General features: G+C 40.0%; 1 protein-coding gene across 1 annotated transcript; it reads left to right on the top strand.

Moving 5' to 3' along the window:
• The first annotated feature begins 1,276 nt into the window (after nucleotides 1–1,276).
• Nucleotides 1,277–4,964, top strand: OOSP3 (oocyte secreted protein family member 3). The gene is made up of 4 exons (XM_073016922.1): nucleotides 1,277–1,349; nucleotides 3,016–3,194; nucleotides 4,012–4,188; nucleotides 4,665–4,964. The coding sequence occupies exons 1-4, from the start codon at nucleotides 1,277–1,279 to the stop codon at nucleotides 4,743–4,745; spliced, it is 510 nt and encodes a 169-aa protein (XP_072873023.1). The 3' UTR covers nucleotides 4,746–4,964.
• Nucleotides 4,965–15,542: the final 10,578 nt, after the last annotated feature.

Here is a 15,542-nt window from a genome sequence, read left to right as displayed (position 1 = left end):
TTTTGGTCATCCCAGATTCTCAGAAGATAGTGACTAGCAGCACAGATAACATACATGTTTTGCAAAGTTTATATTATAGATGTTGGCAGTGTCAGGAGACTATAAGATGAGAAATAGGATTTGGATTCATTGTTTTATTCCTTATTGATCCATCAAAGAGGTCACTTAATGGGTAGCCCCAGGTACATCTGATTTCTTATTTAAAATTATGATGTTACATTTCAGGTCAAAGGATGCTGAGAATTTATAATGTTAGTGTTTTCAAAAAAAACCCCAATAGGATCTAACATAAAACAGATATAAATAAAATGAAAATAACTGAAGGAGAATTGGAGGTCTGCCTCCCTCCCTCCCTCATCAGCAGCCCTGAGGACTTCTGCTCAGAGTTTCTGAAAGTGTCAGCCTCTAGGAGTCACCTGGGGAAACTGTTAAAAATGCAGATTCCTAGGTCTTGCCCCACTGAGTTAGACTTGAGAATTTGCATGTTTGACAAGACCCTACAGTGACTCATATGCATTCTTACATTTCCAGCTACAACAGATCTCAATGGACTAGATTGGGGTTAGGATACACATATTTTTAAATAGTGTTCCAGATGATTTTGAAAGTTAATCTAAAATTTGGAAGCCATGGAAATAAATACTCTCTAAAGTGACCATGCCTGAGGCACGATCTCAGAGTGTGATCCTGGGGTCAGCAGCATCAGCAGCACCTGGAAACTTTCAGAATTGTAAATTCTTGGCCCTCCGATTCCCAGCCGTGAATAACAGTCTCCAGAACACAGTTCAGCTATCGGTGGATTAACAAGTGTTGCAGGTGTTTTTGATGCTGCTAAAGTTTGAAAATCATTTCCCAACAATTCAATAAACATGCATTGACACTGTGAACATTCTGTTCTAGGAACATTGAGGGCCTGAAGAAGTCACCGTTCTCAAAGATTTGTCAGTGGTACTTTGTTTGCAGCCTGATTTTGGTTCTGGAGTGATCAAGAGAATGTCAAGTTTCGGCAGGGAGAAAAAATCCTATCTGTGAATATAAAAGTCGCGGTTTTTATAAAGAGTTTTAATTTTGTTCTTTATACTTTCTGTATTTTCCAAACATTAAACAATTTAAATTGGCAAAAACAATACGTTCCTGGAAAATATGAGCCATTGGCAAAAAGTGATTTGTAAATGTCGTCAGCTGGGTGTGGTAGCGGGTATAAAAGTATCCAAAGCAGGGCAGCCGCTTCCAATTTCCTGAATTTTTCAGGGGTCATTAGTTGGCAGCTGACGTCATGAAGGATTTTGCGGGGTTACAGTCGTCTTTCCTTTTGTGCGTGATTTTGACTCTTTCTGAGCAAAAGTCAGGTACGAGTGACCCTTCTATTTTGTTGTTTGAAGGCATAGTTTCTTAGCGGTTATGGGCCTTTTACTGTTTGCTGTTTTGAGTAGAAGTGACTTTCCAGTGTAGTTTTCTGACTTCTGTAGTGGTATTGCTTTCTCTTGTTTGCTCTCTACCACCCCGCAAAGCAAGTGATTTATCTAGTTTATCCTAATGCTTAGGAAAGAGCTAGTTTTATTCTTCCTCTGGATTTAGGTGTTTTCTGTTGTGTTTTCTCACCCTATTCACCCTACCTGTGGAAAAATATTTCTCTGTTTAAGGTTTCAACTTGCTCTTCCACCTCCCACCCTGATCTCCCACTCATAATCCTGCCACCTGCCTCCTGTCCGGCCCTGTTGCCTCCTAAATGGTCATGAGTTAGTGATCATAAATCAGGTTGTGAAAATAAAGTTCTTCATTCTTTCTCCTTTCACTTCTTATTCTCCCTAAGTCATAAAGTTGTTACCATTAATATTAATCGTTTTGTTTACATTCCACTTACTTTTTCCATATTTTACAGTAATCTTTTCTCATCCAAACTATATATTTTTCTTTATTTAAAAAGTTAATGGATAGAAATACTATGTATAAAATACATGTAATTTTGTTATTTCTAGTTTTTTTCTTCATGAAAATACAGTGATGAATTGCTTTATCTATGGGACATGTTTTTGTCTAAAAACGTTTTTTGGATATGCTTCCGGTAGTAGAATTAATGGACACAAAATGAAGAAATGCTGTTGTAGCACCACAGCTGTGAATGTTTTGAGTTGACAGACTCACCACACAAGGTTTTAATCTGAGACTATCTTCCTTGTACATCACAGAAGGATACAGGGTGGAGACAGAGCAGGTGCAGATCTTCGTCTTATTGGCAGGTCTAACAAATGCCCCAGGGTACAGTTTCCCTTGTCTCTTCACCCACGTGGGTCGTAGATGTCTGCCAGGGATGAGAGTCAGAGGCCATAGAAGCTGCAGCTTCAGTGCCCTATTAGTCATTTACACAGGCCTAATTATATAAACTCAAGGCCGGCCACCAGCTTGAGGCTCCCCCAGTCCAGAGTAAACCCCACACAGCAAAAGAAGCAGAGACAGCCTCCCATATTTAGCTTAATGTTGAACTTTTTTTTTTTTTTTGAGACGGAGTCTCGCTTTGTTGCTCAGGCTGGAGTTCGGTGGCGCGATCTCCGCTCACGGCAAGCTCCGCCTCCCGGTTCACGCCATTCTCCTGCCTCAGCCTCCTACCGGTGCCTGCCACCACTCCCGGTTAAATTTTTATGTATTTTTAGTACAGATGGGGTTTCACCGTGTTAGCCAGGATGGTCTCGATCTCTGTCCTCGTGATCCACCCATCTCGGCCTCCCAAAGTGCTGGGATTACAGGCGTGAGCCACCGCGCCCAGCCAATGTTGAACTTTTAAGGAAACAGTACTGGAAGGGGAGGAGACAGGTTGTCTCCAGATAAGCTTGAATGGGACTGATCCTTCATTTACAATTTTACCACTTCATCTGAGTGATCATATTGTATCTCTCAAGGCTGTTTTACAGCGGTATCTTTTTTTTTTGTTTTTAGATATGCTATGTTCAAACTTTCTCTGGGTGTCCTTTAGCATAAAATTGCTATCTAAATCTTTTTAATATTTTTTTTCAACAGTGTCAGTAGGATGTACTTCCTCTATGTTCTGGGTTGTGGCTGAACCGACTTTACTTGGTCAGGATCATATTTTGCATTCTGATGAAGCATTTCTAGGAACTGGCTGTCCTGTAACCAAGGTAACTGCGAAGGGATATGAGTTTAATTACCCTGCCACTGAGTGTGGGATTCAGAAAGAGGTAAGAGCTGCAAGCGTTTCAAAAAATAAACTAACCCCTAGGTTGTACCCTGCAGTAGCACTGTGTGTACTGTCAGTGTGAGATTTTTTTTTTTTTTTTTGAGACGGAGTCTCGCTGTGTCGCCCAGGCTGGAGCGCAGTGGCCGGATCTCAGCTCACTGCAAGCTCCGCCTTCCGGGTTTAGGCCATTCTCCTGCCTCAGCCTCCCGAGTAGCTGGGACTACAGGCGCCCGCCACCTCGCCTGGCTAGTTTTTTGTATTTTTTAGTAGAGACGGGGTTTCACTGTGTTAGCCAGGATGGTCTCGATCTCCTGACCTCGTGATCCGCCCGTCTCGGCCTCCCAAAGTGCTGGGATTACAGGCTTGAGCCACCGCGCCCGGCCAGATATTTTCTTAATATACTATGGCCCGATGACTTTTGGGGAAATCCCTGAAACTTTGCTATGTCTTCAGGATCAATGGATGAATGCTGTTAACGTTTTAGTAGTTTATGAAGGACAACTTTTAAAAGAGCCAGGATTCTCAGTTTATGCTTGTAAGAGATTGTCTTGGGGATTTTATTTAGCTTATCAGAGCTAACGTTTTCTGTTTAGAATACATTTTCCTGTGGTAGGACTTTTTGTTGTTGTTGTTTGTTTGAACTAACACCCCTAAATGGAAGTGTATTAATCCTTAAAAAAAAAAAAAAAAAGACAAGTAGAAGGCAGAGAGGTAGCAGTGGTAGTAAATCTACTACTGCGAAAGTAGAAGGAACAAAAATGAATTGAGACAAAATGAGACTTACTGGTTTATGTTTAAATGTAATCTGATGTGCAAATTGTGTCTTCTTTAAAACTTTCAGCTCACTATCTTTGGATACCACTTCAAGCTCTATCCATAACAATCTTACAGAATTCCAGAATGACCCTCCCTCTACCAATTCTCATACTCCCTGGAACTTAACCAACCCTAGCTTATTTGGATTGACTCAGATTCCTTATTTTCAAGACTCCTCGGTGAGGATCCTTAGAAAAGACAAAACGTGGCAGTGTCCACATAGAAATGATCGTATTGACATAAGGAAGAAAAAGCTCGAATCTCTACTAAGGAGGGTATTTGTTGTTTAAATAGTGTCTATGTGATGGGTCTCACATTACATTTCAATCGTGTTTAGAAAAAATGCTACTTCCACGTGTCTACATATATCCTGGTCTTGTCAATAAGTCTCCCTTTACCCTAGTTATGACAAATAGACAAAAATCTCTAGTATAGTTTAAACATAATCTGAGTCAATAGACTGTTCACTTTAAGTAGTGCTCAGACACTTGAATAAAAATTTTCAAGTCTTTCAACCCTTCCCTCTAATCCCTGGCACATAGTAGGTCTTCCATGTTCACCGGTCAATGTATTAGTCAATGTGTTTTCTGTGCCAAGTTTATCAAGCGGTTACATTGGAAACTTTTCATTAACTACCTTTCTTTTTTCTCTGTAGGTAGAGGTATCTCATCCGTCACTCCTACTTAATATGTCTCATCCATTAGTCCATGAGAGTGCAAATGTAGCTATATTCTAGGTTCTTCCATGGCAATCCTGATAACTCTGTTGCTACAGCTTACTTAAAATTTAATTTTTGAACCACTCACTACAGATTTATCAATTTTTGGTGCCACTTCCTGAGAGGACATTGGGTTGGGATAGTGCCCAGTGCTTCATATATTTTTAAAAAGTGTTCCTTTTAAACACAGGCCATGCTGCCCTTGCATAGTCTCTTATAATATGATGTCTAAGTATAATTTTTATGTGGAGTTGATCTTACAAATAAAATATGCTGTGCCTTTGCTTCTTGACGACTGGGTTATAATCTCAAAACAACCTAGGCTGGGATGTAGGCATGGAAGAGTCTCTGTCCTCCACCTGCTGTTAGTGTACAAGTCATGTTTTAAATACAGTAGACTTAGAATAATCCTACATAGTTGTTTAATTCCCTTAAGAAAGATTTAGTATCCATGACAGAAATGAACACCATTGGATCAACCAGGAAATAAGAGTATAAAGTTTGACCTCCTGTAGGCCCATGGCTTTGGGAAACAGCGATAGCAGAATATTTCTGTATCTTTCTTCAAGATCAATAGGGTGAGATTAGTTTTTATTCTTGGCACTCTAGGAACTAAACCTTTAGTGATCCCTTAGGACCATCCTTCTTTATTTCAATGACCACTCTCCAGTTAGTAATAACATCATTCTGAAACATGCTCATGAGGATCTTCTTGAGATATTTCTAACAAAACCTTGAGGGCTCAAGTCCTGCCTGTGTGATCCTATTCATATTGGGAAACCTTAGTCAATAGGGTTTATTGACTAGATATTTGTTATTTGAAAATAACTGGGTGAAGATAGACGTCTTTTAATCTCCATCAGCTGGCAGAACCTAAATGGGAGGCTGGAAAATCTAATTTTTGAACTCTTGGCTCCAACATTGTAGGGCAGAGAAAGGCACAGGTGGTAGTGAGACCACAGGCAACCAACACACATAGACCTGCTGCACCAACACAGCTACTGCTTTCTGTTTTAGTAAGGGGACCAGCAAGGATCTGTGTGTTAATTAGGACTAAAGTTGGTTACAGTTCATAGAAACTGTCCAGTGTTTTCATAGAAAACATTACTTGATATTTGCATCATCCTTTAAATATAAACAGTATATTCATACCCCTCCTGTCCTTCTTCAAAAAACCCCAGTAATTTAAGAAGGAAAACTAGCTGGAAAACTCAGAAAATGGTGGTACGAGTGGGTAGTTTCCATTTCAGCAATGAAGACATGCAAGAATGTTTGTCTTAATCAGGACCAAGAGTGGATAGAGTTTGGGTATTTAGTCTCTTTCATATATAGCATTCATTTGGAAGGAACTTGTTACTTTCATTCATAAAATATTTCTTGTTTTTCCATTGTCCCTTAAGCCAAAAGCCCACCAAGTCCAGAATGGGAGCCAGGGGTGGTAAAGGCAGACAGAGAGTGAGAACCGCAATCAGTGTCCCAAAGCTGTGATGCTTCATTCTTTTATTATTATTATTATTATTATTATTATACTTTAAGTTCTAGGGTACACGTGCACAACGTGCAGGTTTGTTACATATGTATACTTGTGCCATGTTGCTGTGCTGCATCCATTAACTCGTCAGCACCCATCAACTCATCATTTACATCAGGTATAACTCCCAGTGCCATCCCTCCCCCCTTCCTCCTCCCCCTCCCCATAATAGGCCCCGGTGTGTGACTTGAAAGGAGGATTGCTGGGCGTGATGGCTCACACTTGTAATCCCAGCACCTTGGGAGGCCAAGGCGGGCGGATCACCTGAGGTCGGGAGTTAGAGACCAGCCTGACTAACGTGGAGAAACCCGGTCTCTACTGAACATACAGAATTAGCCGGGCGTGGTGGCTCATGCCTGTAATTTCAGCTACTTGGAAAGCTGAGGCAGGAGAATCGCTTGAACCCGGGAGGTGGAGGTTGTGGTGAGCCAAGATCGCGTCATTGCACTCCAGCCTGGGCAACAAGAGGGAAACTCCGTCTTAAAAAAAAAAAAAAAAAAAAAAAAAAAAAAGATTTAAAGTTCTAAAGAGAGAGGCTAAGCGGGGCGCGCGGTGCGCCAGAGGCCACTACTCTGCGGGTAGTGTTCAGTTTCCCACCCATTTCCTTTTCCTGCTGTCTGTCTCTCACTCATCCCTGCTTCTTACTTTCCCTTTTCCTTCTTTGCCCAAACATTACATTTCCAGGCAAAGATAAAAGAGGAAATAGTGATGTCCTGAAGCAGATTCAGAACGATGTAGCATGGCCTTTGGTGAAAGCTTCACCTATGGGAAATAATTGAGAATGGTGTTGTGCTTGCAATGTCAGAATCAGTACTGTTTTTGTGTGTGTGTTGGTGAAAATATTCCATATGCCAAAAGGGAGAGCGTCAGGGAGTTGGCAAATTCTTCACAAGGATCCAGAAATAGTTTAGAGTGGGAGAGTCATGATTTTCCCGTTGGCTTAGTTGAATAGCCGTAACCTTTCATTTTCTACTACCACTAAGTTAGGGGGAATGACATTGAACTACCTCATTAGCAGCCTTGCCTGGATTAACTACTGAGTGTAAAAGTTTACTGAAAATAGCCTTTGTTTTTGTTGAAGCTCATCCTACACACTAACATTTGCTTACGGTAAGCATGGATTATTTTGTCTCTGCCAAGCTGTGTTCTGTATTAGATTTTTACTGCATTGTGTGGTTACTGCTAAGAATTCCTACAAAAATGCCTTTGCAGATATTTTTGTATGTAGTTTAAAAGATATTTGGTTTAAGGAGCCTGCAACATTTGCATAAAGTGCCTGAAAACCCAAGAACCACTGATAAGTGAGATCCCTCAAAATGAGCTGATATATTACAGAGGACCTCGAAACAGAAAAAAGTAAATATATATAAAAAAAGTTCTAAAGAGAGAAAAAAAGCACTTCCGTTGATCCCCCACCCCCCTGGATTGGTCCCATCCATAGGAAGTTATCTATATCTTATACATTTATGTACATATCTTTCATTTTTGAAAGATAGGGTTATAAAAGAATAAAAATTTCAGAAATAAATAGTGTCTAGATAGATAACATAAAAAGAAGAAAAATGATGAAAACTGAGATAGTTTGGAAAACCTAAACCATTTTTTTGAGGGTACAGTCCATATTTAGCCAAAGCACAAATGCACATCTTCTAATTTTCAAAAGAATGCAGAAGTTTGGTATAAAATTTCCTGCTTTTTAATATTGGTTATTAAAACATTTAAAAAGCAATAGTAATAGGAAAGAGTCATCAATATTTGATCTTTGATAATAAAATAAATGAAGCAAAATGACTGTCATATGGTAGCTGCTCAATACATGTTACTTCTCTTTTGCACACTAGTTCCAAAATACTTGCTGACTGCAGGACAGCTGTTTTGGTTGCTAAGCCCTGAACTTCCCCTCACACCCAGGCAGACTCTGGGAGTATTAGCTTTATTGTCTGCCTTGAAGTTTCTGTTTCTCTAAGGAGCTTTGTGAGTCTATGATGGTCCTTCAAAGTACATGTAACACAAAACATTATATTCTTTGCCAACCATTCATGTTGTATCTTACTACTTGTTAACCCTTTACTCATTGTGTGTTTGTGTCTTCACATGGCTGTTTTCCTTCTTCTTATAAGGGCATCAGTTACATTGGATTAAAGTCCCACCCTACTCCTGCATGACCTCATCTTAACTAACCACATAGGCAATGACCCTATTTCCAAACAAGGTCATATTCTAAAGTACTAGGGGTTAGGTCTTCAATATATCTTTTTGGGAGACTCAATTCAGTCTATAACACCAAGTTAGATTGTGGCATCCTCTGCGGAAGACCCCTCATTGTATCTATCCGGCTCACAGTAAAAGTCATACAGTCTTTATTATGGCCCTTAAGGCCCTAGCACTCTGTCTCGTCTCCCAGGGAAGAGGGCTAGAAAATGCCAGCCCTTATCTACCTTGCTGCTCCATCCTCCTCATTCAGCTGTAGCTACCTGATGTTCTTGCCATTCATTGAATGCATGCTCCTGCCTTAGGACCTTTACATCTGATGTTCCTTCTGCCTGGAATTCTCCTTGGCCTCTGTGTTAGTCTGTTTTCATGTTGCTGATAAATACATACCTGAGACTGGGCAATTTACAAAAGAAAGAGGTTTAATAGAATGACAGTTCCACGTGTGTGGGGAGGCCTCACAATCATGGCAGAATGTGAAAGGCACGTCTCACATGGCAGCAGACAAGAGAGTTTGTGTGGGAAACTGCTGTTTCTAAAACCATCAGATTTCATGAGCCTTATTTACTATAATGAGAACAGCATGGGAAAGACTCTCCCCCATGATTCACTTACCTCCCACCAGGTTCCTCCCCATGACACTTGGGAATTGTGGGAGTTACAATTCAAGACAAGATTTGGGTGGGGACACAGCCAAACCATATCATTCCATCCCTGGGCCCTCCCAAATCTCATGTCCTCACATTTCAAAACCAAGCATGCCTTCCCTACAGTCCCCCAAAGTCAGTATTAACTCAAAAATCCACAGTCCAAAGTCTCATTTGAGACAAGGCAAGCCCCCTCTGCCTATAAGCCTGTAAAATCTAAAGCATGTTAGTTACTTCCTACATACAATGGGGGTACAGGCATTGGGTAAATACAGCCATTCCAAATGGGAGAAATTGGCCAAAACAGAGGAGCTATAGGCCCCATGCAAGTCCAGAATCCAGCAGGGCAGTCAAATCTTAAAGCTCCAAAATGATCTCCTCTGACTCTATGTCTCACATCCAGGTCACACTGATGCAAGAGGTGGGCTCCCACAGTGCTGGGCAACTCTGCCTCTGTGGCTTTGCAGGGTACAGCCTCCCTCCTGGCTGCTTTCATGGGCTGGCGTTGAGTGTCTGTGGCTTTTCCAGGTACACAGTGCGAGCTGTTGGTGGATCCAACATTCTGGGATCTGGAGGACTGTGGCCTTCTTCTCACAGCTCCACTAGGTGGTGCCCCAGTAGGGACTCTGTGTGGGGGCTCTGACCCCACGTTTCCCTTCTGTACTGCCCTAGCAGATGTTCTCTATGAAGGCCCTGCCCCTGGGGCAAACTTCTGCCTGGGTAACTAGGTGTTTCCATACATTTTCTGAAATCTAGGTGGAAGTTTCCAAATCCCAGTTCTTGACTTCTGTGCACTCACAGGCTCAACACCACAAGGAAGCTGCCAAGGCTTGGGGCTTGCATCCTCTGAAGCCATTGCTCAGACTCTGCATTCAGCCATGGCTGAAGTGGCTGGGATGCAGGGCACCAAGTCCCTACATTGCACACAGCACAGGGACCTGGGGCCCGCAGCCTACAAAACCACTTTTCCCTCCTAGGCCACAGGGCCTGTGATGGAAGGGGCTGCTGTGAAGACCTCTGATGTGCCCTGGAGACATTTTCCCCATTGTCTTGGGGATTAATGTTTGGCTTCTCATTAATTATGCATATTTCTGCAGCCAGCTTGAATTTCTCCTCAGAAAATGGGATTTTCTTTTCTATCACATTGTAACGCTGCAAATTTTCCAAACTTTTATGCTGTGCTTCCGTTATAAAACTGAATGCTTTTAACAGTATGGAAGTCATCTCTTGCATGGTTTGCTGCTTAGAAATTTCTTCTGCCAGATACCCTAAATCATCTCTTTCAAGTTCAAAGTTCCACAAATCTCTAGGGCAGGGGCAAAATGCTACCAGTCTCTTTGCTAAAATGTTGAGTCACCTTTGCTCCAGTTCTCAACAAGTTCCTCATCTCCATCTGAGATCACCTCAGCCTGGAATTCCTTGTCCATATCATTATCAGTATTTTGGTCAAAGCCATTCAGCAAGTCTCTAGGGGGTTCCAAACATTCCCACATTTTCCTGTCTTCTTCCAAGCCCTCCAAATTGTTCCAACCTCTGACTGTTGCCCAGTTCCAAAGTTGCTTCCATGTTTTCAGGTATCTTTTCAGCAGTGCCCCACTCTACTGGCACCAATTTACTGTTTAGTCCATTTTCATGCTGCTGATAAAGACATACCCCAAGACTGGGTCATGTACAAAAGAAAGAGGTTTAATAGACTTACAGTTTTACGTGGTTGGGGAGGCCTCACAATCTTTGTGGAAAGTGAAAGGCAGGTCTCACATGGTGGCAGGCAAGAGAAGAGAGCTTGTGCAGGGAAACTCCCAGTTTTAAAACCATCAAATCTCGTGAGACTTATTCACTGTCATGAGAACAGCACAGGAAAGACCTGCCCCCATGATTCACTTACCTCTCACCAGGTTCCTCCCACAACATGTGGGAATTGTGGGAATTACAGTTTAAGATGAGATCTGGGTGGGGACACAACCAAACCCTTTTCCTCTATGATCAGTTCCCTTGACAACTAAAGAACTCTGCTTAAATGAGGCCTTCCCTTATTCAAAAAATTACTTAAAATCCTATCCTCTGTACTACATTAAACTTTTTACCTGCCTTATTCTTTCATAGCATTTATCACCATCTAATGTGATATATAATTTGCTTATTTTTTATTGTCTGTATTCTTTCATTATAATGTCACCTACATGAGATTTCCAGTGCATAGAACAGAACTGGCACATGATATATTTCATTTATTCTAACATGGACAGTTTTTTTACCAGTAAAAAAAAATCAGAATTCTAGAAAGTTTGTAATCAGCTATATATAATGATTGGTCAGTGGACAGGAATGCTGTAGCTGTCATCATTTGCACATGGAGAACTTGATCTGAAACTTTCTGTTGGCACCTCTTGGTAAGGTCAGAGAGTGCTGGCTTGAAAATTTGAGAAACAAGTACCACCAGTTGGCATACAACCTGGAGATAAGAATGAAGCATTCTTTTAAGAGATATTGAATCACCAATGGTGGTGACGGCTCAAAGAGAGAGATGTTTGTGGGGAAACAGGAACATTGATGACTGTGATCCAAGAAGTGATTTAGAAGAGTGAGACTCACTGTAAGAAGATTTTAGGATTACTTTAACCAATACATTTTGTTTATACTTGCTTTTGTATGCAGCACAAGAGTGATATGATTAAAAATGTCCATAAGAGCTCTTTCAATTTTTATAAAATGATTCGAAGACTAAGTAGTAAAGTGTGCCTGATTCATTGGTAGCTTCTTTAATCTTAAAGATATAAAGTTTCCTTAATCTTTGTATGAAAAATAGTGGTATAGTTAAACCTTAGATTCAATGAAAAATGGGAGGAGATGCTCAAATATTTGTTAGGTGAGTGAATACAAATTCACCCCAGACTTTTTTTTCCCCTCCAAAGGGCCCTGTGGCTTCCTTCTTCTAAACCCATTAAACAGTGCCATCTGCAGGGAAGGCAGCTCATGACATCCTGTTTGGATAGATGTGCAGTAACAGCATAGAAGGTAGAGCTCTTTTTTTTTTTTTTTTTTGGATACAGGGTCTTGTTCTGTCACCCAGGCTGGAGTACAGAAGCCTGATTTCAGCTCACTGCAACCTCCGTCTCCCAGGTTCAAGCGATTCTCCTGCCTCAGCCTCCCAAGTAGCTGGGATAGGCATGCACCACCATGCCTGGCTACTTTTTGTATTTTTAGTAGAGACGGGGTTTCATCATGTTGGTCAGGCTGGTCTTGAATTCCTGACCTTGTGATCCGTCCGCCTGGGCCTCCCAAAGTGCTGGGATTACAGGTGTGAGCCACCGTGCCTGGCTGGTAGAGCTCTTTATACAATACCCCTACCCACTTTATCCTTTGAAACTTATAGAGGCCCATTTTTTAGAAGATATGAACTCAAAAAGCCAAAAATGACACTCAAGCTTTGAATTCTTTCTGTTCTAATATAGCTTCATGTTTAAACACTAGAAGAATAATAACAAGTAAAAAAATTGGCAATGGCACCATCCAACTCTCTGTGAGTATCTCCTAAAACTAGCAAGTTTATTTTGACCCATCCATGAGTCAGATCTAAGATGAGCAGTTATTATTTTTTAGGCAAGACTGAGTTGGCACATCAGATAGATAAAGGAAAGAGAAAGAAAGAGTTAAAATGTTTGTTCAGCCTCTATTTTTCTGGCTAACAGTCACTAGGAAAAGCTGGATCGAGAAAGACCTACATTAACTTTCTTGCGTTCTAGTAACTAAACTTTTAGGCAAAGCCTAAGACTGTCCTGTTTAAACCAACTATTTCTATCTAGTAAGAAATTATAATGATATGGTATGATGGCAAAGCTATTTTTGAGGCCTGGACTCTCCACTAACCACAGCACTTTAGCAGAGAACAAGGTCTCTGCCATCATCCATTGTCCTAAGTTAGCATGTGGGTGTTGGAGGTGGGGGATGGCATGACAGCTCCATATGAGTGTTAGGGATTAATAAATGGAAAAGGCTGTTGCTGCTAAATCCCTATAATTATGTTTTGGTCTCTGGGTCCATTCCAGCTCACTAGCATCTCAACTAGCCTAAAACCCATATAACACTTATTTGTAATTTTAATTTTTGGTTCTGTATTAATGGCATTTTATATGCCCCCAGTCATAATGGAACTAGGGTGAATTTGGGCATCAAATCAGAAGTGCTGATTTTGCTGCTGATAGAATCTCAGGCCTATGTGCTGGCTGAATGCTCGAAGGAGGGACCTTACCAGAAACTCACTCCCTTTCACTTGGAATTCTGTCTGCCTCCCACTGTTCATGGTGCCTGGGCTTGGCCTGACTTTGCTCCCAGATTGGAGCAGGTGCCAACAGCAGGGAGAAGCCAGACAGCAGGGGCCGGCATTTCCAAGCCTGCGAGAGCAGAGTCGGCGGCCTTCCCAGGCCCCCAAGAGTGCAGGGATGCCTGAGTCTGCAGCCACAGTTTGGGCAGTTGCAGCCCCACCCAGGAGGGCAGGGCTCCTGCCTGTTGTGTAGCATGAAGGCCCGGTGGCGCCTCCTTGCTGCAGCCGGGATGATAGCAGGCGAACTGGAGCGGCTGCCACCATCAATTGTACCACGATATAGTCAAAGAATGGATATGGCAAAATTTCCCAGACAGTCTATTAAGAGAGTTACTTAATGACTTATTTGGACAATTTAAAATGTTATTTAAAATGTAAATAAAAAGGATGCCGTTGTAGAAAGGAAAGGGCGATGCCTATGAATAATTAGAATAAAACTATATTTTAAGCATGCTGCTTCAGCTATAACCCTATACTATGTTATCTTTTGTCATTTCAGAAATAGTTAAAAAGCATCAGATAAGTAGATCTGAAAATGTCGTTGATTTTAGAAAATGACTTAAAAGTTATATCAAGTGAAGCAAATCCAGTACCTAAGTTTTAAGTATATTTCAGTCAGAAGTTGGGGGCAGTGGAAGTACTATTGAAGACAGGTGGCTTTAAGAAAATTCATGAAATAATATAAAATGCAAACAAGACGAAAATGTTAAACATAAAAAATTAAAGTCTCATCTAATATATTCCTTGGTGATAGCCATTGTGGTTAATTTTTCTAAAGTTTTTCATAGCATATGTATACATTGTATAAAAATATAAAATTTATAAATAAGTTATATAAACTAATATATATTATATTCTATCTTGTATGTTAACCTTTAATATATTAATATAATATTACATTTACATTAATTATTAAACATTAACATTTAATAATTAATATAATTATATTATATAATAAATTATATATTATATAATAAATTATATATTATATTATATATAAAATTAACACCATAGCTCTTGCTAAGGAATGTGTATACATACTATAGAAAACTTTGTATAAATCTGTGTATGTGTACTGTATATATACATATACTGTAGGTATGTGTGATAGGCATATATGTTATATATATACTGTAGGTATATAGATTTACTTTGTTATTTTAATTGCTGACTATCAGTGCATTGTATTGATATACCACAATTGATTTAACTCATATCAGATGATGGATTGTTGACTTGATTCCACTTTGCTAATATTGCAAAGAGTACAGTAATTGATATCTTTTAAGATAAACTGTTGCAATCTCATATCAGTATTTCTATGGGACAAAATAATATATTAGGAATTGTGACAAAGAATAAACATATTAAAACAGTATTTATTGCTAAATTGTCCCTGGAAATATATCAATTTACTTCATCATAGGAAGTAAATGATATTATTTCTTTTCTAAGAAAACCGTCATGACTGAATGTTAACAAATCTCTGAAACATTTTTCCTCAGAAGGGTGGAAAGATACCTATTTATTTAAATTTGATTTTTTTTTGGTCTTTTGTTTTTGCTCAGCTAGTTTTTTTTTGTAGCACAGATCCTTTTCATAAAGGCAGACCCATCCTTGGGTTGTTTTTTCTTTATGGGTTTGATTTACGGGTCATTGAAAATGGTCTTATCTACTTAATTTATTAAAGTAGTCATTGGTTGGTTTTTAGGTAGTTTTTGTTACATTAAAAATCATTTAGAGGTAATTGTAAATTCATACACAGTTGTAAGGAACAACACAAAGAGATTCTATGTACTTTTCACCCAATTTTCCCCAATGGTAACATCTTGCAAAACTAAAACCAAGATATTGCCATTGATATAGTCAAGACACAGAACATTTTCATCAGCACAGTGATCCATAATAATGATCTTTTAAGAGCTACATCTACTTCCCTTCGGTCCCCATCCCCTTTTAAACCCTGGTAACCACTAATTTACTCTCTGTTTCCACTTTTTCATTTCAAGGGTGTTATATAAATGGAATAGTATAGCATATTACCTTTTGGGATTGGCTCTTTTTACTCAGCATAACTCCATGGAGATTCATTCAGAATGTTCCAA

The sequence above is a fragment of the Chlorocebus sabaeus genome, chromosome 1 (assembly GCF_047675955.1).
Source record: "Chlorocebus sabaeus isolate Y175 chromosome 1, mChlSab1.0.hap1, whole genome shotgun sequence".
Classification (NCBI taxonomy): Eukaryota; Metazoa; Chordata; class Mammalia; order Primates; family Cercopithecidae; genus Chlorocebus; species Chlorocebus sabaeus.
The sequence above is the reverse complement of the archived record's forward strand: the minus strand, read 5'-3'. Positions and strand labels throughout refer to the sequence as shown.

Coding starts and splice junctions, on each gene's coding strand:
- OOSP3 (XM_073016922.1), top strand. CDS start 1,277: ATGAAGGATTTTGCGGGGTTACAGTCGTCTTTCCTTTTGTGCGTGATT. Junction 1,350..3,015: donor TCTTTCTGAGCAAAAGTCAG/GTACGAGTGACC, acceptor TTTTTTCAACAG/TGTCAGTAGGATGTACTTCC. Junction 3,195..4,011: donor AGTGTGGGATTCAGAAAGAG/GTAAGAGCTGCA, acceptor TGATGTGCAAAT/TGTGTCTTCTTTAAAACTTT.